The sequence below is a fragment of the Canis lupus genome, chromosome 15 (genome assembly GCF_048164855.1).
Source record: "Canis lupus baileyi chromosome 15, mCanLup2.hap1, whole genome shotgun sequence".
NCBI lineage: Eukaryota > Metazoa > Chordata > Mammalia > Carnivora > Canidae > Canis > Canis lupus.
This window is the reverse complement of record NC_132852.1, coordinates 25,168,244-25,191,139: the sequence shown is the minus strand read 5'-3', so window position 1 is coordinate 25,191,139 and position 22,896 is coordinate 25,168,244. Positions and strand designations below refer to the sequence as shown.

The 22,896-nt window shown below is 40.4% G+C and overlaps 1 protein-coding gene across 9 annotated transcripts in view; it reads right to left on the bottom strand.

Moving 5' to 3' along the window:
- Positions 1 to 22,896, bottom strand: part of DLC1 (DLC1 Rho GTPase activating protein) — a 493,356-nt gene that overhangs the window by 43,601 nt on the left and 426,859 nt on the right. Inside the window, exon 1 of one of the 9 annotated variants that reach the window (XM_072776238.1) lies at positions 2,728 to 3,065. The exons of 7 other annotated variants lie outside the window; for them this stretch is intronic. In XM_072776238.1, coding sequence (XP_072632339.1) covers positions 2,728 to 2,764 — 37 coding nt within the window. In that variant the 5' untranslated portion in view covers positions 2,765 to 3,065. Of the gene's footprint in view, positions 1 to 2,547; positions 2,659 to 2,727; positions 3,066 to 22,896 lie in introns of those variants that run through there. One more of the 9 variants, XM_072776240.1, reaches the window with a different exon arrangement.

Below are 22,896 nucleotides of genomic sequence, written 5' to 3'. Positions count from 1 at the left end.
CCAGTAACAAAATAATAAAACAACAACAAAAAAGGTTTTAGGTTAAAGGGCATCTGGCCTCTCACCTTCCCTCCAGAACTATGGAAAATCCTTTGGTTGGCCCAGTGTATGAAAACTTGGAACACTGCTTTCAATTAGCCATAATCAATTGCCTAACTGCGCAAACTTTTCACTCTTAAGGAGTAACTGGTGTTTCTCCTAAGATCTAATATTGGTAAGCTAAAGTCACAGGCAAGTCAACAAAACCCTATTTCTCATCCACTCTAGGGAAAGATTTAAGTTGGAAGCTACTCATTTTGATCCTGTGGAGTTGGAGTTGGGAAACAAGGTCAGTCCCTGTTCTTGAGCTTCTGGCTAGTTTGGTGTAAGGTGTCACTCAGATTGAATGAAAATAAAATCCTCTCTCTCTCTCTTTTTTTTTTTTTTTTTTTTTTTTGGTCAAAAGCAAACTTTTAAAGCAGCTGGAGGAGAAAGTCAGTCTGTTGTGCTTCATTTTAAACTCTGAACAGTAGTGCTAATGAAAAAAATATGCAGCCGGGCTTGGGCCACGCTGTAAATCTGGCATGCCACAATAAAAGTTAATACACGCAATTGCCAACATTTTCTCAGAAAATGTCTTGAAATAACTTCTGAATGCACATCTGCTAACTATTTGACACTCATTCCCCAGGATTTTAGTTCTTCTATTAGGGGGGCTATTGACTTACAGGGCACCCCTCTGACCATCTGCTCCAGCCTGCAAGCCAAGATGGCACTGGGTGCCTCCATTAATTCCACACTTATGGTCTGCAAATTATCTCTGCAGAGGACCAGCCTGCAGTCCAGATGGATGCTGAATTAGTCAACCTCTTGGAGCTGCTGATAGATTTACATTCGGAGTTCTGCTGGGCTATTATTTTCCCTCATCCCTTCAGCAAACAGAGTTTGGGGGAAAAAATGTAATTTGAGACTCAGTATTCTAACTTGTCCAGAGCTGTGATTTTTTTTTTTTAATCCAAATGCGTCATATATGCCACCCGCATGACTCTTTCTGTAATGGATGGCTGTGCCTAGGCTACACCGCTCCATCTCACCAACAAGGGATGAAAAGAGCTTTTGAATCTCGAACATGAACCCATGTGGGTGTAAAAAGAAAATGAACCCATTTGCTAGCTCTGTTGGGTGTAAAGAGGCTCACTCAAAACTAGCGTGCAGGGATCCCTGGGTGGCTCAGCGGTTTAGCGTCTGCCTTGGACCCAGGGCGTGACCCTGGAGACCCGGGATCCAGTCCGGTCGGGCTCCCCGCGTGGAGCCTGCTTCTCCCTCTGCCTCTCTCTCTAATAAATAAATAAAATCTTAAAAAAAAAAAGAAAAAAGAAAAAAACTAGCGTGCAGCAAGGTTTTCCTCCACGGTGCAGATTAATAACTACATGCAGGAGTTTCCTTCTACAGTAATTAGCATAAACTGGGTATTTGTGGAACATCAGTGCCAGACACGTGCTAAGCGCCCGCATTAGCTCCTTTGATCCTCTCAAGCCCAAGCTGCAGACGAGGGAGGCGCAGAGAGGCCTCAACACTTCCCAGATGCGCGCCGCTAGCAGCCTGCGGACCCACGGCTCCCACGTCGCGGCCTCACCGGGGCCGCCCCGACCACCCTCGCAACAGGGGCCGTGCTCTGGGAGGACGAACGGATCCACTGATAACCGTAATCTGCAAATCACACGTGGCACGGCCAGTTGGCTCGGCCGGGGCAGAAACTCCTTCGGCGGGATCAAAGTGTCAGCCCGTGACGTCGGGAGACGGGGTCAGGGGCACGGAGGCAGAGCGGGGCAGGGCTCCCAAAGGCCGTGACTTCCTTGCGAAAAAAGTCGGGTCGGGAGGCGCGCTTGCTTCCTTCCTTCCTTCCTTCCTTCCCTGCGCGGCCCAGGCGCTCGGCCCGCGCGGGCGCCTCCTCCGGGGCCAAGGGCGTGGGCATCTCCACGCGGCTTTGTAGGAAACCCGGTCCGGCGCCCCGGCACGTGAAGGCACCCCCCGCCCTGCAAGCCAGGGTGGTGGTGGCGAGGGGGGCTTTGCCAAACACCTTCAACACTCTCCAGGGCCGCCAGCCGCCAGCCGCCCTCCTGAGTCTGAATTACTTACTTTCCAGCGTTTCCAGTATTTGAAAAACCAGTTTGAAATTAAAGCCATTCTCCACCCCCCCCCAATTTACTTTCAAGCAGTTTCAAAACACAAAACAAAAAAACCCCAAAAATGATTTTCAAATTGCCCCCGCGGCGTCAACACCCCTACATAACACAAAGTCCCGGGGAGTCCGATTTTGGACTTGGAGAGCAGGGGCCTGCGAGCCCCGAGCCCCGAGCCCCGACGTCGCCGCGGGGCCGAAGGAGGGAAGGCGGCGGCCAGCGCCCCGCGGACGCAGGACAGCGGGACCCCGGGCCCCCCGCCCCCCCGACGGGGGCGCCCCCAGGCCTGCGGGTCGCGCGGCCCCAAGCCCAGTGGCCAGCGGTCACTACCCGCGATGGGGACCTCCCTCCCCAGCCCCGGACCCTCGTCCCCCCCGCACTCCACCTCCTCCTCCACTCCGAGAAAGCTGGACGACTGGGTCCCGAGCCGCGTCGGAAAGCCCTTTAAAGGCACAGAACGACAGGCACCGGCTTGACAAGGCGGGGTGACATTTCCTCCGCGGCGAGGCCCCTGCGCAGCTCGCTCCCGCCGCCGGCCCGACGGCAAGGCACGGGTCTAGCTTACGTGTTAGGATCATGATGTCCGGCTTCCTCCTGCACATCAACTGCGGCGGGGGGCGGCGGCGGCGCGGGAGGGAAGTCGAGGCAGCGCCCGGCCGGCTCAGCTCCCGCGCCTGGACCCACGGAGCCGCCCGACACGCGCGCGCTGGCGGCTCCTCAGCGCATCCCGGCTCGCCGCTCCGTGCCGCGGCCCCGGGAAGGACGCAGGGGTTTCCAGAGCTCGGCAGGAGAGCGCGCTCAGGGCGAGGGGCGAGAGGCACCGGGGCGCTCGCTCCCGCTGCCGAGAAGGTCGGCCATGGCCGGCTCCGAGCTAAGCGCCCCGCTCGCGCCGGCGGCCGGAGCGCTCTGCCGCCCGCGCGCCCCTCCGGCCGCGCCCTCCCGCAGGGCCCGCCCCCGAGGGGAGGGGCGAGGCCGGCCGCGTGCCCGCCGTCGCGCCGCCGGGGTGGTGGCCCCGGACCCCGCCCGTCCTGGCTCCGCCCCCGCCCCGCCCCCGCCCCGCCCCCGCCGCTGGGCGAACCAACCACAGCCCCAGGCGGTGCTCTGGCCCCGCCCCCGCCCCGCCCCCGCCCCGCCCCCCGCCCCGTGCCCGCGCCCTCTCTGCCCCCGGGCAGGAATAGTCTCCAGGGTCCTCCCCGTCCGCAGCGGGAAGCGCCCCGAGCTCTCCAACTCTTGGCCTCAGGGGTGCACGCAAACTCTGAGCTGGACTCTGGGATACCGCGCACTTTCCCTCTTTTTTTTTGGTACCTTTGCACACTTAAAAAAAAAATCTCTATTTTTTCCCCCCTCCCTTACGTCCCGGTGGGAACCGCATAAATTTTCAGAACCGAGGGGAAGCGGGAGGTAGGGGTGAATCAGTGTTTCCTCTGCTGTAAAATGGGGAGAATAATACCTGTCCCTTGGACATTCATCATTCATTGCTAAACCCCGCGGGGATAGAGAACAAATACAAATTTGTTATGTTAATCAATATTAAATATAGTGTATATTATAATTAATATTATTCAATTCCTGCTCTAGAGGGGGATTCAGTTTTTAGTCAGCACGTGTGGAGTTTACTGTGTGCACATTCACGGTCGGTATTTTCCAAACTATGGACCTCAGACTGCAACGCAATGCAACCTGCAAGCGGTAGGACTGGCCTCTGTATCAGAGAATTATAATCTCTGATGGTGATAATCCGCGTTTTTACAAACCTTAGGGTGATTTGGAGGCTCTGTAATTTGGGGGCCCCTGATATCACAGGAAGTCTCATTTTTAAAGATCACAATATGACCTCTGTAAGATTTTTAAAAATTCAGAGCAGGGTTTCATGAAAATTTACTCTGGGGCTAATTGGTGTTTTCTGCCTATTACCTCTGCGCAAAGAAAACCACTACACCCATTCATTCAAAAATATGTATCAAGAGCATTGATTATGTGCCAAACACTGTTCTAGACTGGAGATAGAGCAGCAAGCAAAAAAATCCAAACATCTCTCTTACCTCCTAAAATTTATCTCCCAGTGGAGAAGATGCACTAAACAAAGTAAACCGTGAAATATTTACAGTGTCTTAGATGGAGAAACATAAAGCAGGGGAGGGGAGAGAGGAGTTGTGGGACAGTTTATTTAAATAGGGTTAAATACAAACCGGAGACTTTAGTCTGTCTTAATTATAGCTTAAAAACATATTGATTTCCTAGGCATTCCTTAGCTCACATAGAGGAGACTCCTTTTTACCCCAGTTTTTTTTTTTTTTTTTTTAAAAAAAAACAACAATAAAAATGTTAACTCCACTGGCTCTCTAATGTACCCAAATCAGAATTCTGGCTCTGGAGAATGGACTTTCAGGTTTTGGGATCTAATCAATAAATAGTTCTAGGGCTTTTACCTACTTATAACTGCTGGGGACACCAAGGTAAGCAAGGGTATGTCCACCTCTGCCTGTGCAGAGTGTACAGTCTGGTGGGGAAGCAACAAGGGCCTTGTGGAAAATGAGGTGCTATGAATGTGCAGGAAGTGGAGCCCAAGACAACAAGAAAGACCTGCTCTCTGAAGTCTGGATGCTGGGGGAATTGTCAAAACGCTCGCAGTTGTCAACAAGTTGGAGTGGGATTCAAGAGGAAGTTGGAAAAGTAAGGGCAAGAACTTTTCTGATTCCCTGCATGACTGTGTTAAGGATTGTTTTATCCTTTACGGTTGTAAACAGTGAGAAGCTATGTTAATGGATGAAGACATCCCATAGGCAGATCTGCATTTTGAGAAAACCACTCAGGTTGCAGTGTATACTTTAAGCTTAGAAAATAGGAATATATTTCTATTCATATCCTAAACATACTAATTTCACTTATTTATTAAAAATTCAAACCTTAAAAATACAGATATTCTAAGCATCTTCTCCAAAACATATCAACTCTTAGAATAAGTTCTTAATGTTCATTAGTTAGGTGAAGTTGCATTCAATTTAATTAGGTTCCTAGAAGTTTGTGCAATCCCTATACATCCAGCCCCCACTAAGTATTTCAGAATAAAACATACTGCCCTTTTTGTCTCTTTTTGTTCAAACTTCATTCCTTTCTCCTTGATTATTGATGATGTCTTTTCTGGGTCTTCTCTAATTTCATCCTATTTCTCTGGAGGTTTCTGCTATGTGGATAGCTAGCTCATCATCTAATAATATCAAATAACTCCAAAAACATTTTCCTTAGTGAGATATTGTTTTGCATTTGGCCTTCACTGAATCTCATCACCTTCTTCCATTCTTTGGTTTATCGACATAACCTGTGCCCTGGGCCAAATCTCAATTTCATAGTTTTAATTCTTTTTTTTTTTTTTTTTTGGTGGGGGAGGGGAAGGAAGGGCAGAGGGAGAGAGGAGAGAGAGAATCTTAAGCAGGCTCTGCGCCCAGTGTGGAGCCCAACATGGGACTAGATCCTAAGACCCCAAGATCATGACCCGAGCTGAAATCAAAAGTAGGGTACTTAACCAAGCCACCCAAGTGCCCCCAGAGTTTTAATTCTTACCCTCTTTAGAAATGGACACGCTACATTTTGAAGGCTGCTACACTTGCAGAATAGTGGTTGGAAGCAGGACTTTTGTAGCAGGCCACTTACTAGCTGTGTGATGAACACATTATTTTGCCTCTGATACTTTAGTTTCTTCATCTTTAAAAAAACGATGTTGAACTAGTGCCTATCTTATGAGGTTTTTAATGAAGATTGAATAAGATAATGTACATAAGTGCTTGGCACATAATGAGCACATGATGTTAGCCATTATTATTACATATTACTAAGTGAACACATCAAACAAAAACATGAGATTTCTATTTAAATAATCATCAGGAGTAGATTAAAACAAAACAAAGTGAGCCCTTGACTTTAACCTTTCCAAATCTGAGGAGCTTTTACAAACTGGGGGAAGGGAGGAGTGAAAAAGGCATTAAGAATATCAACAGCAATGCTTTACCAGATAAAAGAGGGTCCACAGGACAGCTCAGACTCCTTCTTCTTCATTCAACCTTCAACTCATCACCCAATGTTTCATTGCTTCTGTTGTGGGCAGATGACATTAGACTAGGCTCGTTAGCTGATTTGCATTAACACTGGACTCTAAGAGGCAGGGATTAAGTGGCCCATTTCCCCACCAGAAGTCTATGGTCCTCCAAAATCCCTTTAAATATGATGATAAAAACCATTACAAATTACATCAGATTTTGTGGCTACAACTTGACCCAAAGACAAAGACTTGTGATATTTACCTCCTGCCATGCTCTTCTCAGTTTGGGTATCAGGTTCACGGAAGCTACTCATAGGATATACTACTCTATTTGGATGTTTTCACATTCAACTGTGTATTAAGGCAAGAAAATCAGATGGGTAATTCCTAAACTGCGTGACAAAAAGCTAAATGACTAAGAGGTCACCTCTCTGGTTCCTACTCTATATTAATGATTGATATTAGATATCATTGATACTACCCAAGGACATCCTCTAGCATTTTTTCCACTACAATGTGTTTTTTTTAAAAAGAGTAAAACTCAAGTGTCTATAGGTACTCAGATAATACTGCTGAAGAAGGCAAGCCACAGTGGGGTAGGGAGAACTGGGGAACCCAGAACTTCCCCAAAGGGGCAGGGTCAGTAAGGCTCACTTGACTGTTGGCATGTGTTAACAGAGCAACCCCTTGGTTCTGGGCTTAAATATTTTTCTTTTTTCTTTTCTTTTCTTTTCTTTTCTTTTCTTTTCTTTTCTTTTCTTTTCTTTCTTTTCTTTTCTTTTCTTTTCTTTTCTTTTCTTTTCCTTTTCTTTTCTTTCTTTTCTTTTCTTTTCTTTTCCTTTTCTTTTTTTCTTTTTTCTTTTTTCTTTTTCTTTCTTTCTTTCTCTCTCTCTCTTTCTTTCTTTCTTTCTTTTTTTTTTAAAAGATTTTATTTATTCATGAGAGACACAGAGAGAGAGAGAGAGAGAGAGAGAGGCACAGACACAGGCAGAGGGAGAAGCAGGCTCCATGCAGGGAGTCTGATGTGGGACTTGATCCCGGGTCTCTAGGATCAGGCTCCGGGTTGAAGGCGGCGCTAAACCGCTGAGCCACCTGGGTTGCCCTAAAGATTTTTCTAGAGCCTCCTAGCTTTCTATAATTTTATTTCAAACCTCTCAATTTTTAGATGCTGGCAACTAATTAAAAAAAATCTAAACCCATTCCAAGTAATTTCAACTTTGGGCTTCATTTAGCTCCAGGGCAACTAGTTAAAACCTCTGCTCTAGTGATATGAGCCAAGCGATGTCTTTGGAAATTTATTTCTCTCCCACAGGAACTAAAAGCCTCCTGAGCGTGGAAAATGTTGTAATATAATTTGTGTTCAATGGAGCGTTGGGAAATCAGTGTGGAAAAAAATTTATTTGTAATATTCAAAGGAAATATGGCAAATAATAGAAAGTTTTGAAAATCATTTTTAAACGGTATTCAATGAAGAGAAATAATTAAATTTGAAATGTAATGGTTGTCCCTAAAATATTCACTTATGTTTAAGTTTCCGTGACTCACATCTGGGTTCTTTCCCTACTATCCACCCTTGTATTTAGCCTTTTCAGAAATGTTTAAAATCCAATTGCTGGAGGTATCACATGGGGAAAGAGGAAAAGAGGATTGGGCAATGAAACAGATTCATCCCATTTTAGTTTTACCTAGACTAGCTCCCTTGTTCAGTCAGATCCTTTTTTAAAGATATTATTTATTTATTCATGCGAGACACAGAGAGAGGCAGAGACATAGGCAGAAGGAGAAGCAGGCTCCATGAAGGTAGCCCGATGAGGGATTCAATCCCAGGATCCAGGGATGCTCAACCACTGATGCTCAACCATCCAGGCATCCTCAGTCAGATTTTTTTTTTTTTACTACTTCTTTTGAACAATTTAAAATACAGGGAAGGTGACTTAGTCTACCAGTGATGTTTTAGTCAAGAGGGAGGAGTCCTTTGTTCCTTCCTGCGTAATGTAATATAAATCTACTTTTGGGGCAATCACTTAAACCCCAATTATGAACCAGCCGGACATAATATGTTTATCATGCAACAATTATTTATTAGACCTTGGAAAAGGCAGTGTGCTGGTGAAACAAAAATGAACAGGAATAAATACATCTTTGGGATGTAATGTACAGCCTGGTAACTATAGTTCATACAATTGTACTACATATTTGAAAGTTGCTGAGAGAGTAGATCTTAAAAGGTTTCATCACAGATGCAGGCACCTGGATGGCTCAGTCGGTTAAGTGTCTGACTCTTGATTTCAGCTCAGTCATGATCTCAGGGTTGTGAGATCGAGTTCCTCTCAGGCTCAGCGCTGGGCTTGGAGCCTGCTTAAGATTCTACCTCTGTCTCCCTCCCCCTCCCCCACACACTCACTCTCAAAAAGTTAAAAAAATTTTTCATACAAGAAAAAGTATTTTGTAACTATGTGTGGTGACCAATATTAACTAGACTTATTGTGGTGATCATTTTGCTATGTATATAACATTTCAACTCTGAAACTAACATAATATTATATGCCAATTATATCTCAATTAAAAAATACTTCGGTAAATATCTGCCCCCCTCCCACCCCCATAAAACATGAAGAAAGGGCTTGGAGGAGAAAATTCATAGGTGGAAAGAGGTACAGATACAGCTCTGTAATAGTTGAGTGGAGGATTTGAAAATACTGAATTCTCATTCCCGATATGATAAATCAATGAACACTTTTTCCTGAGATAATTACAATATTTGCAGTAGAGTCTCCTTCTGAAGGCAATGCCACTTAGCAGCTTGGGTACCCAATTAGCCCAGTGCCTCAAGGCTCAGCATGTAGGGAAGGAGGGTGCCCAGAAGTAATGGCACCAAGTCAGAGCTCTCGCCGCCCCCAATTTCCATTGGATTTTCACCAGTGACTGCTCTGGTTCTTCATGTGGGCTCTGACATTATAAAAATTAAGCCAATGAAAAGTAAAAATTGATTCTATGAAAGAAACTGGGCTACTTTCCCATCGAATTAGCCAATTTTAATGGCATGCTTTGATTCTTTGTCTATTCTGACATTGTTCTCCATTTAATAGTACTTTTTTGGGGCTTGTAGCAAGTAATTCATTTCAAGTTGAATAATGGACAACATTATTTTTTAAGTTCTACAAATACGAAAGTGCAACTAATATTTATACTTTGCTTTCTTATTTAATAATAATGTTAATATTATTAATATTTAATAATTATAGTACATATGAATTCTATGATTATAAAATATCCACTGTTAGAAAGTTTAGAAAATATGGAAAAGCATAAAGAAAAAAATAAAACCTCCTCATACTCCTACTATCAGGGACAATGGTAGACACCTGTATTCCATTTTTATGTCTATCCTCTCCGTCAAATTTTTAAGTACAGATACTTTGTTGTACAAAATTGGGATCATAGTATATATTGTTTTGTAATGTCTTATTTCATTTTATATACATACATAAATATGACATTTTATAGTTGCTTCATGTTCTGTCTTATGGATTTACACGTATTGATTAACCAATGTTGAATTTCTAATTTTTCAGCATTTTATGTAATGAACATTCTCATATAAAAATTTTTAAAGAGCAAGAATGATAATTTCTTTAAGCAAATTCACTTAGGTACTTTGTTTTTTTTTTTTTTTAAAGATTTTATTTTTTATTCATGAGAGACACAGAGAGATCGGCAGAGAAATAGAGGGAGAAGCAGGCTCCCTGTGGGGAACCTGATGTGGGACTCCATCCCAGGACCCTGGGATCATGCCCTGAGCCAAAGGCAGATGCTCAACTGCTGAGCTACTCAGGTGTCCCCACTTAGGTACTTTAAACTAATAACCCAAATGGTATTGGGACATTTGACTTATATTTCTCAACTGTCATCCAGAAACCTTGTGCTTATTTTACATTTAATCAGTGGTTGAATGTGCCCATTTCTCTTCATTAAAGTGTTGTCATTACCATTCCTTCTGCTAATTTAACGAGCAAAAAAGTATTATCTCATTACTGCTTAAGTCCACATTTGTTTGAATACTAAACTGGCTGAATTTGTTTAATTGTAGTAAAATAACATAAAATTTACCATTTTAGCCATTATTAAATGTACAGAGTAGTGGCATTGTGTCTGTTAACCTTGTTGTACAACTATCATCACCATCCACCTTCAGAACTTTTCCATTTTCCCCAACTGGAACTTTGTATCTCTTTAACAATAATTCTTCTCCCCCACGCCCCAGCCTTCTGGAACCAGGATTCTATTTACTGTCTCTAGGAAGTTGACTATTCCAAGTACCATATATATAAGTGAAATCACACAGTACTTATTCTTTTGGTTTTGGTCCTTTTGTTACACTGGTTGAAAAATGTTCATATTTATTAACTAGCTGTGTTTTAAAAAATTGTCTATTTAGTCCTATAGCTTTTTCCCCCCTCAATGAAGCATTTTTCTTTTTCTTTTTTTTTTAAGATTTATTTATTTTATGATAGACATAGAGAGAGAGAGAGAGGCAGAGACACAGGAGGAGGGAGAAGCAGGCCCATGCCGGGAGCCTGATGTGGGACTCGATCCTGGGACTCCAGGATCGTGCCCTGGGCCAAAGGCAGACGCTAAACCGCTGAGCCACCCAGGGATCCCCTGGGTGGGATTTTTCTTTTTGTTACTGATTTTGAAATATTATTTACACATTAGAAATATTAAAATAGGGATCCCTGGGTGGCTCAGTGGTTTAGTGCCTGCCTTCGGCCCAGGACATGATCCTGAAGTCCTGGGATCGAGTCCCACGTCAGGCTCCCTGTCTGGAGCCTGCTTCTCCCTCTGCCTGTGTCTCTGCCTCTGTGTGTGTGTGTGTGTGTGTGTGTGTGTCTCATGAATAAATAAATAAAATCTTTAAAAAAAGAAATATTAAAATATTATAAAATATTTTTACTAGTTTGTCCATCTGCCTTTTAAGCTTATTTAATTATGGTATTAAAAAAACAAGATTAAAAAAATAAATAAAAATAAAAAAACAAGATTAAAACAAAATTCAAAGGTCTTACTTATTTGTTCTTTTCAATTATTAACTAGGAGTTTACTTAAGTAGTTTTCTCTATATAATTTGAAGCCAGAAATGTTGACACAAAATCAACTTACAAAACAAGGTCATTTAACATGTGGCATTTTTTGCTTTATTTTTAATGATAGGTTTCATTATTTACTCAACGAGTCTAGCAGTCTTATTTAATTTCCTATCTTCCCTAACTTCACATAGAGATGCTCTGCATAGAGGGAGGCCTCCATAAAAGCCTCTGCAAAAAAGCTAGCAGGGTCAGAGTACCAGATGGAGACCAAGGGGCATTGAATTTTTGAGACACTTTTTAACTTTCAAATTCTCCCTAAGTGTAGTGTGTGTGTGTGTGTGTGTGTGTGTGTGTATGTGTGTACATCTATCTACTAGTTAGTAAACCTTAGGATATCTGAGTTTTTCTGGAACTAAGTACAATACCAGTGTGGCCATTTTGGCCTTTCATCTTGTGGGCAGAAAACTATTTTTAGTATTGCTCTCTACCATTTTGTTCAAAAGAGCCATTTATTGGAAAGATATTCAACACTCACGGATGGGTGGAATTAATATTGTTAAAAAATATCCATACTACCCAAAGCACTCTACAGGTTTAATGCAATCCCTATCAAAATACCAACAGCACTTTTCACAAAACTAAAACAAATAATACTAAAATTAATATGGAGCCACAAAAGATCCTGAGTAGCCAGACATCTTGAGAAAGAAAAGAAAAACAAAGATGGAGGTGTCACTATCCCAGATTTTATGATACACTACAAAACTGTAGTAATCAAAAGAGCGTGGCACTAGCACAAAAATAGACACATAGACCAGTAGAATAGAAGAGAAAGCCTGGAAATAGACCCATGCTTATCAGGTCAGTTAATCTATGACCAAGGCGGCAAGAGTATACAATGAGAAAAAGATATAGTCTTTTCAATAAATGGTGGTTGGAAAATTGGACAATAACATGCAAGAGATCAAACTGGACCACTTTCTGACACATACACAAAAATAAACTCTAAATAGACTAAAGACCTACATGTATGACCTGAAACCATAAAAATCCTAAAAAAGAACATAGATAGTAATATCTGACATCCGTGGTAGCAACATTTTTCTACATGTGTCTCTGAAGGCAAGAGATTAAACAAAAGCAAACATAAACTGTCAGAACTACATCAAAATAAAAAACTTTTGCACAATGAAGAAAACCATCATGGAAACAAAAAGGCTACCTACTGAATGGAAGAAGGTGTTTGCAAATGAATATCCAATAAGGGGCTAATAATCAAAATATATAAAGAACTTATACAATTCAACATCAAAACAAAACAATCTATTTTAAAAATGGGCAGTGAATCTGAATTGATATTTTTCCAGAGAGAACATACAGATGGCCAACAGACACATGAAAAGATGCTCAATATCACTCATCATGAGGGAAATGCAAATCAAAACCACAATGAGATATCATCTCACACCTGTCGGAATGGCTAAAATAAAAAAAGACAAGAAATGTAAGTGTTCATGAGGATGTGGAGAATAAAAAACTCTCACAAACTGTTAGTGGGAATGCAAATTGGTACAGACACTGTGGAAAAGAGTATGGAAGTTCCTTTTTTTTGTTTTGTTTTTTTTTTTAGTATGGAAGTTCCTTTAAAAAATCCAGAAATATCATATTATTTCTGATCCAGTAATTCCACTACAGAGTATTTACCCAAACAAAACAAAACACTAATTTGAAAGGATATATGCACTTCTATATTTATTGCAGCATTATATACAACAGCCAAGATATGGAAGCAACCTAAGTGTCCATCCATAGATGAATGGAAAAAGAAGATAATGTGTGTATATATAAAATATATAATAGCATATTGTGCAGCCATAAAAAAGGATGAGGTCTTGCCATGTATAGACCTAAAGGGAATTATGCTAAATGAAATAAGTGAGACTGAAAAAGACAACACAGGTTGCACACTTATGTGGAATCTAAAAATCAAAAAAAATGAATAAACAAACAAAAAGCACAATCAGACCTATAATACAGAGAAGAAGCTGATGGTCCAAGGATCGGGGTAGGGGGGGAAGATGGGCAAAACAAGTAAAGGAGACTGAGAAATACAGGCTTCTAGTTATAGAAAGAGTAAGTCATAGGAATAAAAGGCATAGCATCAGGAATACAGTCAGTGACAGCATATGGTGACCGACTGTACTTACATTTGTGGTGAGCATAGCATAAGGTATAGAGAGAAGTTAAATCTTCATGTTGTGCACCTGAAACTAATGCAATATTGTATGTCAACTGTACTCAAAAAACTAAAATTAAAAAGTTTTAAAAAGCAAAGGAGCCATTTATGTGGTTCCTCCTACTTTGACTTCTATTATTTTTTTTTACTTTGACTTTTAAATCAATATCCAGATGTCATTCTAAAGCATTGGCTCAAAGAAAATTATCTACCATGGTTTTGAAAATATGAGGTTTTTTTTTCAGTAAGGAGATGTTTTGTGTTCATCTAAGTTGTAATGTGTTGATGTTTCTTTATAGTAGATTGGGTCATAAAATAATGATAGTATGGCATGGGCTTGAGCAATGTCTGAAAAAAATAAACAGTTTTTTCTTAGCTGTGAACTACAGTATGTTGGTCATTACAGTGTTATTTCTGGAAACTCCTACACAGCTCCAGATCATTAGCTTACTTTAATAGGCAACAGGAGAATAGGCCTGAAGTATGTCATCAAGTTTGGTTTTTCATGCATAACCAATTTGGTCAATTATCTCTTATGGATTCAGTTGAAGTAAGCTGCATTTTGGGGAACTGCAAGGCAAAAATGATACATTTTTAAAGTAGACCTGGCAATAAGACTCATGAATTATGGAAGACTGATGTTTGAAGACTTATAAGAGAATAGACTGGATTGGATCTCTCCAATACAAATATACTGCTGTTAAACAAACAACTATTTCTGTACTGATTATTTTCATATTTTGGGTGAATTGACAAAACAGACATATAAAAGGCAAAAAAAATTAGAAAAGGCCTATTGAATTTCATAATTGAGTGCTCCAGTTCTGAATTTCTAAAAAAATGAATCTATGAGAATCCTGAAGTCCATGCATGTATAGAGGAAAGAGATCTGATATATAAATCATGTCCCTAACTTGTTCATAATCACCATCAGTGGCCTTGAGTTGTTTATAAATCCCTTGCTCCTTAGTTTATTTTTAAAATGCATATATTATATACAATATACTACATATTAATCATATATTTTATTGTATATAAATAAAAAGATATAATTTATATGACAGGAGGGGTACTGGAACATTTAGCTCAGGATTTTAAGTTGTAGAAACAAGTTAATTTGGAGGTAAATAGTATCATTACAGATAAGGAATTCAACTCGGGTTACATAGCTTGCTTGATATCATACTTTTAATAATTAGGGAAGCCAAAACTTGAATCTCTGCGATGATGATTATGACCAGGGCTTTAAAGTCAAACTATGTGAGTCTGAAGCACTGTCTCAGGTCTCCTCTTCCCTCATGTGTAAAATGAAGGGTTTGGACCAGATGTTCTCTTAGGTCCCTTCAGCTTTAGGTTCTAGTTTGTCTTGAAACACAGAGTAACACTGAATTTATATTCACATTCACTTCCTTGTATAGGGTTCTAAACACATCCAGCATTCAAAAATGCTACTAATTAAACACAAAAATGTTGGAAAGGAAAAGGCATCTTCTCTGTGGGCTACCATGCCTCACAGCAATTCAGAAAAGAAAACCGTGGTGGCCCGCTGAGTGTACGGCTGCAAATCCCAGGACTGTACCTGCCATGGTAGAACTGTGTCCCCTTGAGGGCCAGTCTCTTGGGTCTCCTGGATCTGTTCCAGAACCACATGTTTCATAAATCTGTAAGTCATGCTCTTCTTTCTGGGCAAGCTTCCTCTGCTACCACGGAGGCCTCAGGAGGTACGTGTTTTGGTCCGTATACTTGCTAATGAAATTTGCGTCCTACAAATTTTGGTAGAATTTTGAGGGTGATCCTCTTAAAAGTGAACTCCTCTTTTTCTTCTGAGCCACTGCTCTGATTTGCTAATTATATTTTGATCTTAATTCTCCCACTCAGACTTTTAAAATGGAAGGCTTATATGACTTTTTGTGTGATTTCTTTCACACTCTTCACTAAGAGTCATTTCCCAACATCCATACACTTAATCTCTAAGTGTATTCTTCCTTTGAAGAAACCTTTGGTAATTATTAGAAAGGAATACTCAACCACCATCCCAACATATTACTTTTAGGACACTTTGGATTTGGGATGCCTGGGTGGCTTAGTGGTTGAGGGTCTGCCTTTGGCTCAGGGCATGATCCCAGGGTCTGGGGATGGAGTCTCGCATCAGGCTTCCTGCAAGGAGCCTGCTTCTCCCTCTGCCTATGTCTCTGCCTCTCTCTCTTTGTGTCTCTCATGAATAAATAAATAAAATATATTTTTTTTAAAAAAATAAAGAATACTTTAGATTAAAGCCCTCCCTTGAAGTGACATAAACATTTTTGAAACAACTACCATACTAATAAAAAGTGGCAGGCAATACATGTGCTGGCTGTCTTGTTTTCCTGCACTACAACCTTCTACATCAGAGTCATTATGTAATTGGTACGTAATAATATTCTATATTTGCAGAGTTCCCTTAAATACACATTTTATTTCTTAGAACATTCAATAATTGAGCAAGATATTTTGTATGTTCTTCTCGTACCATCTGTCCCCTCCAATAAGCACAGCCTCCTGCATTATCAATACTTTCCACCAGAGCGTAGGTACATTTGTTACATTTGATGAACCTACAGGGACACATCATGATCACTCAAAGTCCGCAGTTTACATTAGGCTTCATTCTTGGTGTTGTACATTCTATGGGTTTGGACAAATGTATGATGACACATAGCCACCATGATAGTTTATACAGTTACACTGCTTTACAAATCCTTTGTTCTCCACCTATCCATTCCTCCCTCTCTTCTAACCCCTGGCAATTGTTTTACTATCTCCATAGTTTTACTTTTTTCCAGAATGTAAAAGAGCTGCGATATAACAGGCAAACAAACGTGTTCAACGGGTTTGGGGTTATAGGAGAAATCTCTGTACCTTCCTCTCAATTTTGTTGTCAGCCTAAATCTTCTGGAAAATATAAAGCCTTTTAAAGATATAGGAGAGGATTTAGTAGAATATGGAATATTAAATGATAAGGTCAAGCATAAACATTTTGGTGTTCTAGAAGGAGTTAATATAAAGACTGGAGCAAAGAGGCAACCCTTGGAGTTCACAGTGGCTGAGAATTTTTTTTTCTTTCTTTCTTTCTTTTTTTTTTTTTTTTTTAAAGATTTTATTTAGTTATTTGAGAGAGAGAGCATGATTGGGGGGATGGGCAGAGGGAGAGTGAGAAGCTGACTCCCCGCAGAGCATGGAGTCTGATGTAGGGCTTGATCCCAGGACTTTGGATTATGACATGAGCTGAAGGCAGATGCTTAACCAACTGAGCCACCCAGATACCCAGGGTGAGGATCTTTTAAAACGAATGAAAAATATAAATTCATAAAGTATAGGAGGCATAGAGCATACTGAGCAGAATAAATACAAAGAAGTCCATACCTATACACTGTTTAGTGAATCAGCAGAATACTTCAAAAAGAGAAACATCTTAAAAGCACTGGAGAAAAAAGAAAGATCACCTGAGTTAAACTGATGACATTATGACAACAAAACACAAGCAAGAGAACACTGGAATATCTACAAATTGAGGAAGTAAGGAGAGGAGATAACTTTGAATTATATGCCCAGAAAAAATTTTCATGAATGAAAGTGAAAGAAATTTTCAGATAAATAAGAATAGAGTGAGTTGATAACCAATACAACTTTATTAATGGAGATTTTGAAGGATGTACTTAAAAAAAAAGAAAAATGATCTCTAAGGTTTGAGATGCAAGACAGAATGGACAACAAAGAAAATGATAAAATGCAGGTAAATTGAAAAAAAAAAACCCTGTCTGCAGAGAATAGAAATATTAATAATAATATAATAATAATATGTCTAGGGGCATCTAGACAGCTCAGTCAGTTAAGCATCCAACTCTTGGTTTGGCTCAGGTCATGATCTTAGGGTCATCAAATTAAGTAGCTCAGCATGGAGTCTGCTTGAGATTCTTTCCCTCTCCTCTCCCCACTGTTCCTCCCCCTGCTTATGTGTGTTCTCTCTCTAAAATGAATGAATGAATGAATGAATGAATAAATAAAATCTTAAAAAATAATATGTTTAATTTTGGGTACTTTAAAAGGGATAATTATAGAGATAACAGTAAGTCAGGAGTAAATCACTGGAGTACAGTATTCTAAGGTGCTTGTATTTATTCATTGAGTATGCATAGCAAAATTTCAAGAATCATCTTTAAAAAACTGAAATAATGTATTATTTCTAAATTAGTATAGGGAAAATTGGAATAAGAAAACAAAGAGATTCAAGTTTTTTCAAGTAAAAAAGGCAGAAGATAAAGACATAGGAGAGAGTAGGTAAAATTAAAAACACACATATATGACCAAATAGATCACTATTTACCAAAAATGGTAATAAATATCAATGGTCTTAAGTTACCACTTAAAAGTCAAATCTGGTAGATCATGTTGGTCTCCATAAAAATAAAAACAAAAATAAAAATCCAGCTATATATTAACTTGAGTTATGTCAAAAACATTAACATATGGAAAGATACGCAGAGAAAAATGCAAAAGAAAATTAGGGTAGCTACACAAATAGAAATAAAAGTTGGGATGCCTGGGTGGTTCAGTTAAGTGTCTGACTCTTGGTTTTGTATCAGGTCATGACCTCAGGGTCGTGAGATGCAGCCCCACATTGGGCTCCCTGCTGGGTGAAGAGACTGCTTAAGATTCTCTCTCTGCCTCTGCACCTCCTTCCCTCTTAAAAAAAAAGAGAAGTCTTTAATTCAAAAAGAACTGCAAGTAGTTAGGAGGGCTGTTACACAACACTAAACATGTTCATTATATGACTAAAGTAAAATGATTCTGAAGCTGTGGGCCCTTAATAAAATTACCTCACAATTTATAAAACTAAAAATGGTGGAATTAGAGGGAGAAATTGACAAGTATCATGGTGGGTGATTTCAACAGACTTCTCTCAACTTTGGATAAGTTGAGCAGACAAAAGAAAGAAAAGGTAAAATACAGGGATCCCTGGTGGCTCAGCAGTTTAGCGCCTGCCTTTGGCTCAGGGCATGATCCTGGAGTCCCTGGAGCCTGCTTCTCCTTCTGCCTCTCTCTCTGTCTCTGTCTGTCATGAATGAATAAATAAAAATCTTAAAAAAAAAGAAAAGGTAAAATACAAAAATTTTAATGATCATGTGTAGATTTCTGTACCCATCAATTAATATACATTCTTTGCACTACAATATTAAGACCAAACAAACAAAACAAAACCATTAACCATATACTAAGCCATAAAGCCAATCTTAACAAATTTCAAAGTGCTATCATTTTGATCACTGTGGTGGTTTTAAAACATGTCCACAAAATCTTCTGCAATCCTCTCCTCAAGAAGTGGGGTCAATATTCTGTTTGAACCTAGGCAGTCCTGTGGCCTTCAATGACTAGAATGTGTCATAGGTGGTTCTGATTTACTTCCAAGATGGGTTGGAAAAGGTCCTGTGGCTTCAGCCAGTTGCTGGCATCAGCCATATTTCTTAAGATAATCACTCACTCTGGATTCTTCCACATAAGATGTTTGGCTACCCGGAGGCCCTGATGTGCAAGTATAATTAGAAAGGCCCGAGAGAGACTGATGTCAGAGGAGCTCCAGCTGTTTCAGCCCATAGTTGTCTGGGTAGTCCTAACTGAGATATTAGACATGTGAATGAAGAAGCCTTTGAGAGACCCTTAGCCCAGCCACCATCTGACTGCAATTGCTCACTGGACCCTGAGGAACGACTGCCTAGTTGAGTCTGGGCAAATCCTAGATCCATGAGTAAAATAATCACCATTGTTTTTTGTTTGTTTTGTTTTCTTTTTTGTTTTTGTTTAATTTTTAAAATTTATTTATTCATGATAGACACAGAGAGAGAGGCAGAGACACAGGCAGAGGGAGAAGCAGGCTCCCTGCAGGGAACCTGATGTGGGACTCGATCCCAGGACCCCGGGATCACGCCGAGCCGAAGGCAGATGCTCAACCACTGAGCCACCCAGGCATCTCCCTTCCCTGTTGTTTTATGTCACTGTCTTGGGGAGGTTTGTTATGCAGAGACAGATAACTAGAACTGTCATATTCTCTGACTAAAATGCAACGTGTATGTAGGTGCTTCCATGTATGTGCATGTGATACACAAACGAGATGTTTTCCTAAAGACCTAACCTTGAGTTTTCAGGCTCAATGCTCTCACTTCTCATTCTTCCAGGCATCTCCTGGCCAGCAAACACCCAGTGGTCAGTGATGGCTCTTTAATATTTTTAGGATACTGATTGGAAATTTCAGCAGAACAGCACACAGAGGGCAGTCTCATTCCTGACAAAGCTTAAGCAAACTTTCAAAGCCCTCCTGTTCGCATTTCCCAGTTCCAATCCCACCCCAGAATCAGGCTCTTTTTCCTAGCTTCTTGCTCATATATGAAGCCTATTCTTCTTCTTTAATTTTCCCCAAATTCCAAAAACACTGTGGCTAAGATGTCCCATTACCTTCTGGACATTCACGATCTCCTCATTTCCTACTCTGAGAACTCTCTCTGGAGTGTCTTTTTCTTTCTCAGGGACAAATGGACTCAAAGTTATCTGTCATCCAATCTTCATATTTGTTCTCTCTTCGCCTACTCCTCTAGAGAAGTTCTAGAGAAGCTGATCCGCTCCTTTGCCCTTCCCAGAGAAGCAATGACAGCACTCACATTCATCAAGCTCTCTTTGATAGTTATTCCTTTCTATTCCATCCTCAGTAAGGCAAAGAGGTCCTATATACTTGGCCTGCCTGAGCATCAGTTGGAAACACATGTGTACATAGGAAGGAAAGACATAGAAGAGAAACTGAAGTCCTGGCTGACTGGGGCTGTAATAAAACTGGGGACTGTGAGAAAAAAAAAGATTCCATTAACAGTCACTGGGGTCATGGGGCCTCTTGTCTGCACTTGGTTTGGGAAGGCTCGCCCGAGGGAATTACTCTCAAAGTCCAAAACTGAGATTTCATTCTGCTGGTAACCACAACACTTGTTTATAGAACTCTTCCAAAGGATGTCATAGGCCTGTTTCAAAATCTCTCAGCTCTGGGCCAGTATTAAATCAGCCATTCATCTCTGAAGAGTGTAGTATTGCTCATAAAACCACCTGAATGCCATTTGTGGTCTGGGATGTATACATGTCCATGAGTGTCTCTCTGTGTGTATGTCTATTAATTCACATCTCTCTCGACCTTCTCAGATAGTTTCAGAGGAATGTATGGTTAAGACAGGACTATGCATTGGGTTGGGGGAGGCTCCATGACCTGTTTTATTATATGCACCTATTTTTAACAACCTATTTCTTTAATTAGAAAAAAATTTATGAGTGTTTTCTTTTAAAAATCATCTCACCTTTAATGTAATGAAGGCCTCATAGCCAAAGGGAACCGAAAGAGAGTAAGAATTGTAATGGCTTGCCCAGCAGGCTCCAGTATTCCCTTAAAGGTATATATTTTTTTCTTCTAATTACATCAGGCAGTGATTGGGAGGATGGTAACTAATAATAAGGGTTTCATTGTCTTTCTTTTTTTTTTTAGTCACCAATACTCGAATTCCTCATACATTGTACTTTACAAGGAGCTCTGGGGGAGCCATGGTGTGGAACCCTGATCATGTGGCTCGCTGGTACAGACACAGGGCTGTAAAAGAAAGGAGCCTGGGATGGCTTTAATATCCTGTTAGACAGGAGCATGACAGATTAGTGGGGGACTCCTTCCTTCTCAGGAAACCAGGCCTCTGGCTATAGCTTTGTCTTCAGCTCAGTCTTAGATCTTTATAAACACTTTCCTCCTGAACTTTAAAGGACCCATGCTTTTTAGCAACAGTTTAATGTGCATGAAACGAAAACTTAGATAAAGGGTTCAAGCATAAAATCTTATTGAAGGGTCTGATTTCTCAAGATGCTTTCTACAAACTCAGGCTTCACGTATACGTGAAAAATATTTCAAAGGAGAACTTTTTCATCAGGGAAAATACCAGTCCTAAAAATGCATGAGCCTCTATATGTAATATCGAATCTTAATTGCTTTAAAGAAATACAACCTGTTACACCTCATTAGGGACAGGTTGTAGTCAAGGTCCTCAGTTAAGAGTCTTGAATAAGAGATGTCTAAAAATGGAGCAGGGCAATTGGGAGCAATAAGTAGGAATTATATGGATTGGAACCATATGATGGAGAAATATCCGGGGAAGATGAACTATAGAAAAGGGAATGTGAATCTTTATAAAACATGGATAAAAATCTGTAGCAGATGTCCGAGGACAGTAGATGCAAAAGAAGACACATACATTATAAAAACACGTGATATTTATTTGAGAAGACTCAGTATTTACATCTGTCTGTTCTCCCTTAATCCATCAATTTAGTACAATATCAATAAAAACAATAGGGGTATGTTTTAAGAATAATGATAACTAATATGTATTGGGTTCTACTTATGTCATGCACTCTCTGAGTGTTTTCATCTCCTAAATAGTATTTTATGATTATTCATTTCCCCATTCAAGAATTTAAGCCACTTGCCTAAGGTCATGCGGCCAGCAAACCACAGAACAGAGATTCAAACCTGAGGATTCAGACTGTAGCTTAAGCATTATCAGTATTTTCAAACCAACAGAACTGAATAGTGAGTCTAGAAATTGACACAAATACAGAAATCTAGATTTTTATTAAATGTAGCCTTGCACATCATTGGATGATTATTTGATATCAGAGGTAGCCATCTGGAAACAAAGTTGGACCATAGTCCATTCTTTATACCAAAGTATTTTTCAAATGTATCAAAAATTAAAACATGTAAAAGGAAGCAACAACCATCTAAAGAAATGAGTGACTGAATGACAGATGTTGGGGGAAAGGCACTTAAACTTTATACTACTGCCATTTATTGTCTGCTAAAATTAATTATTTAAAAGAAAAAGAAAATAACGTAAATGTACTAGGCTTCCCTACTGTGTGCACGTGTGTTATAAACAAATACTAGTGGCATTCAGATCTGTTCCTGAACGGATCTCTGAGGAGGTTTACTCTGCCCCAGAAAAATGTGACTGTCTTGTGGTTATTTCTAATGTGATATTATAGATGGTTCACTTTCTATAGTTTCTCATTATTTGAACAGTATGAATTTTCCTCCAGGTTACTAAATATAGCATCTGATTTACTTGAGTGAGAGACTGTGCTAGAATCTGAGGCATCCTTTGTGGGGCAGAGGCTGATTTTTTTTTTAAAGGTTTTATTTGTTCGTTCATGAGAGACAGAGAGAGGCAGAGAAATAGGCAGAGGGAGAAGCAGACTCCCCACGGGGAGCCCGATGCAGGACCCGATCCCAGGACCCCAGGACCACGACCTGAGCCAAAGGTA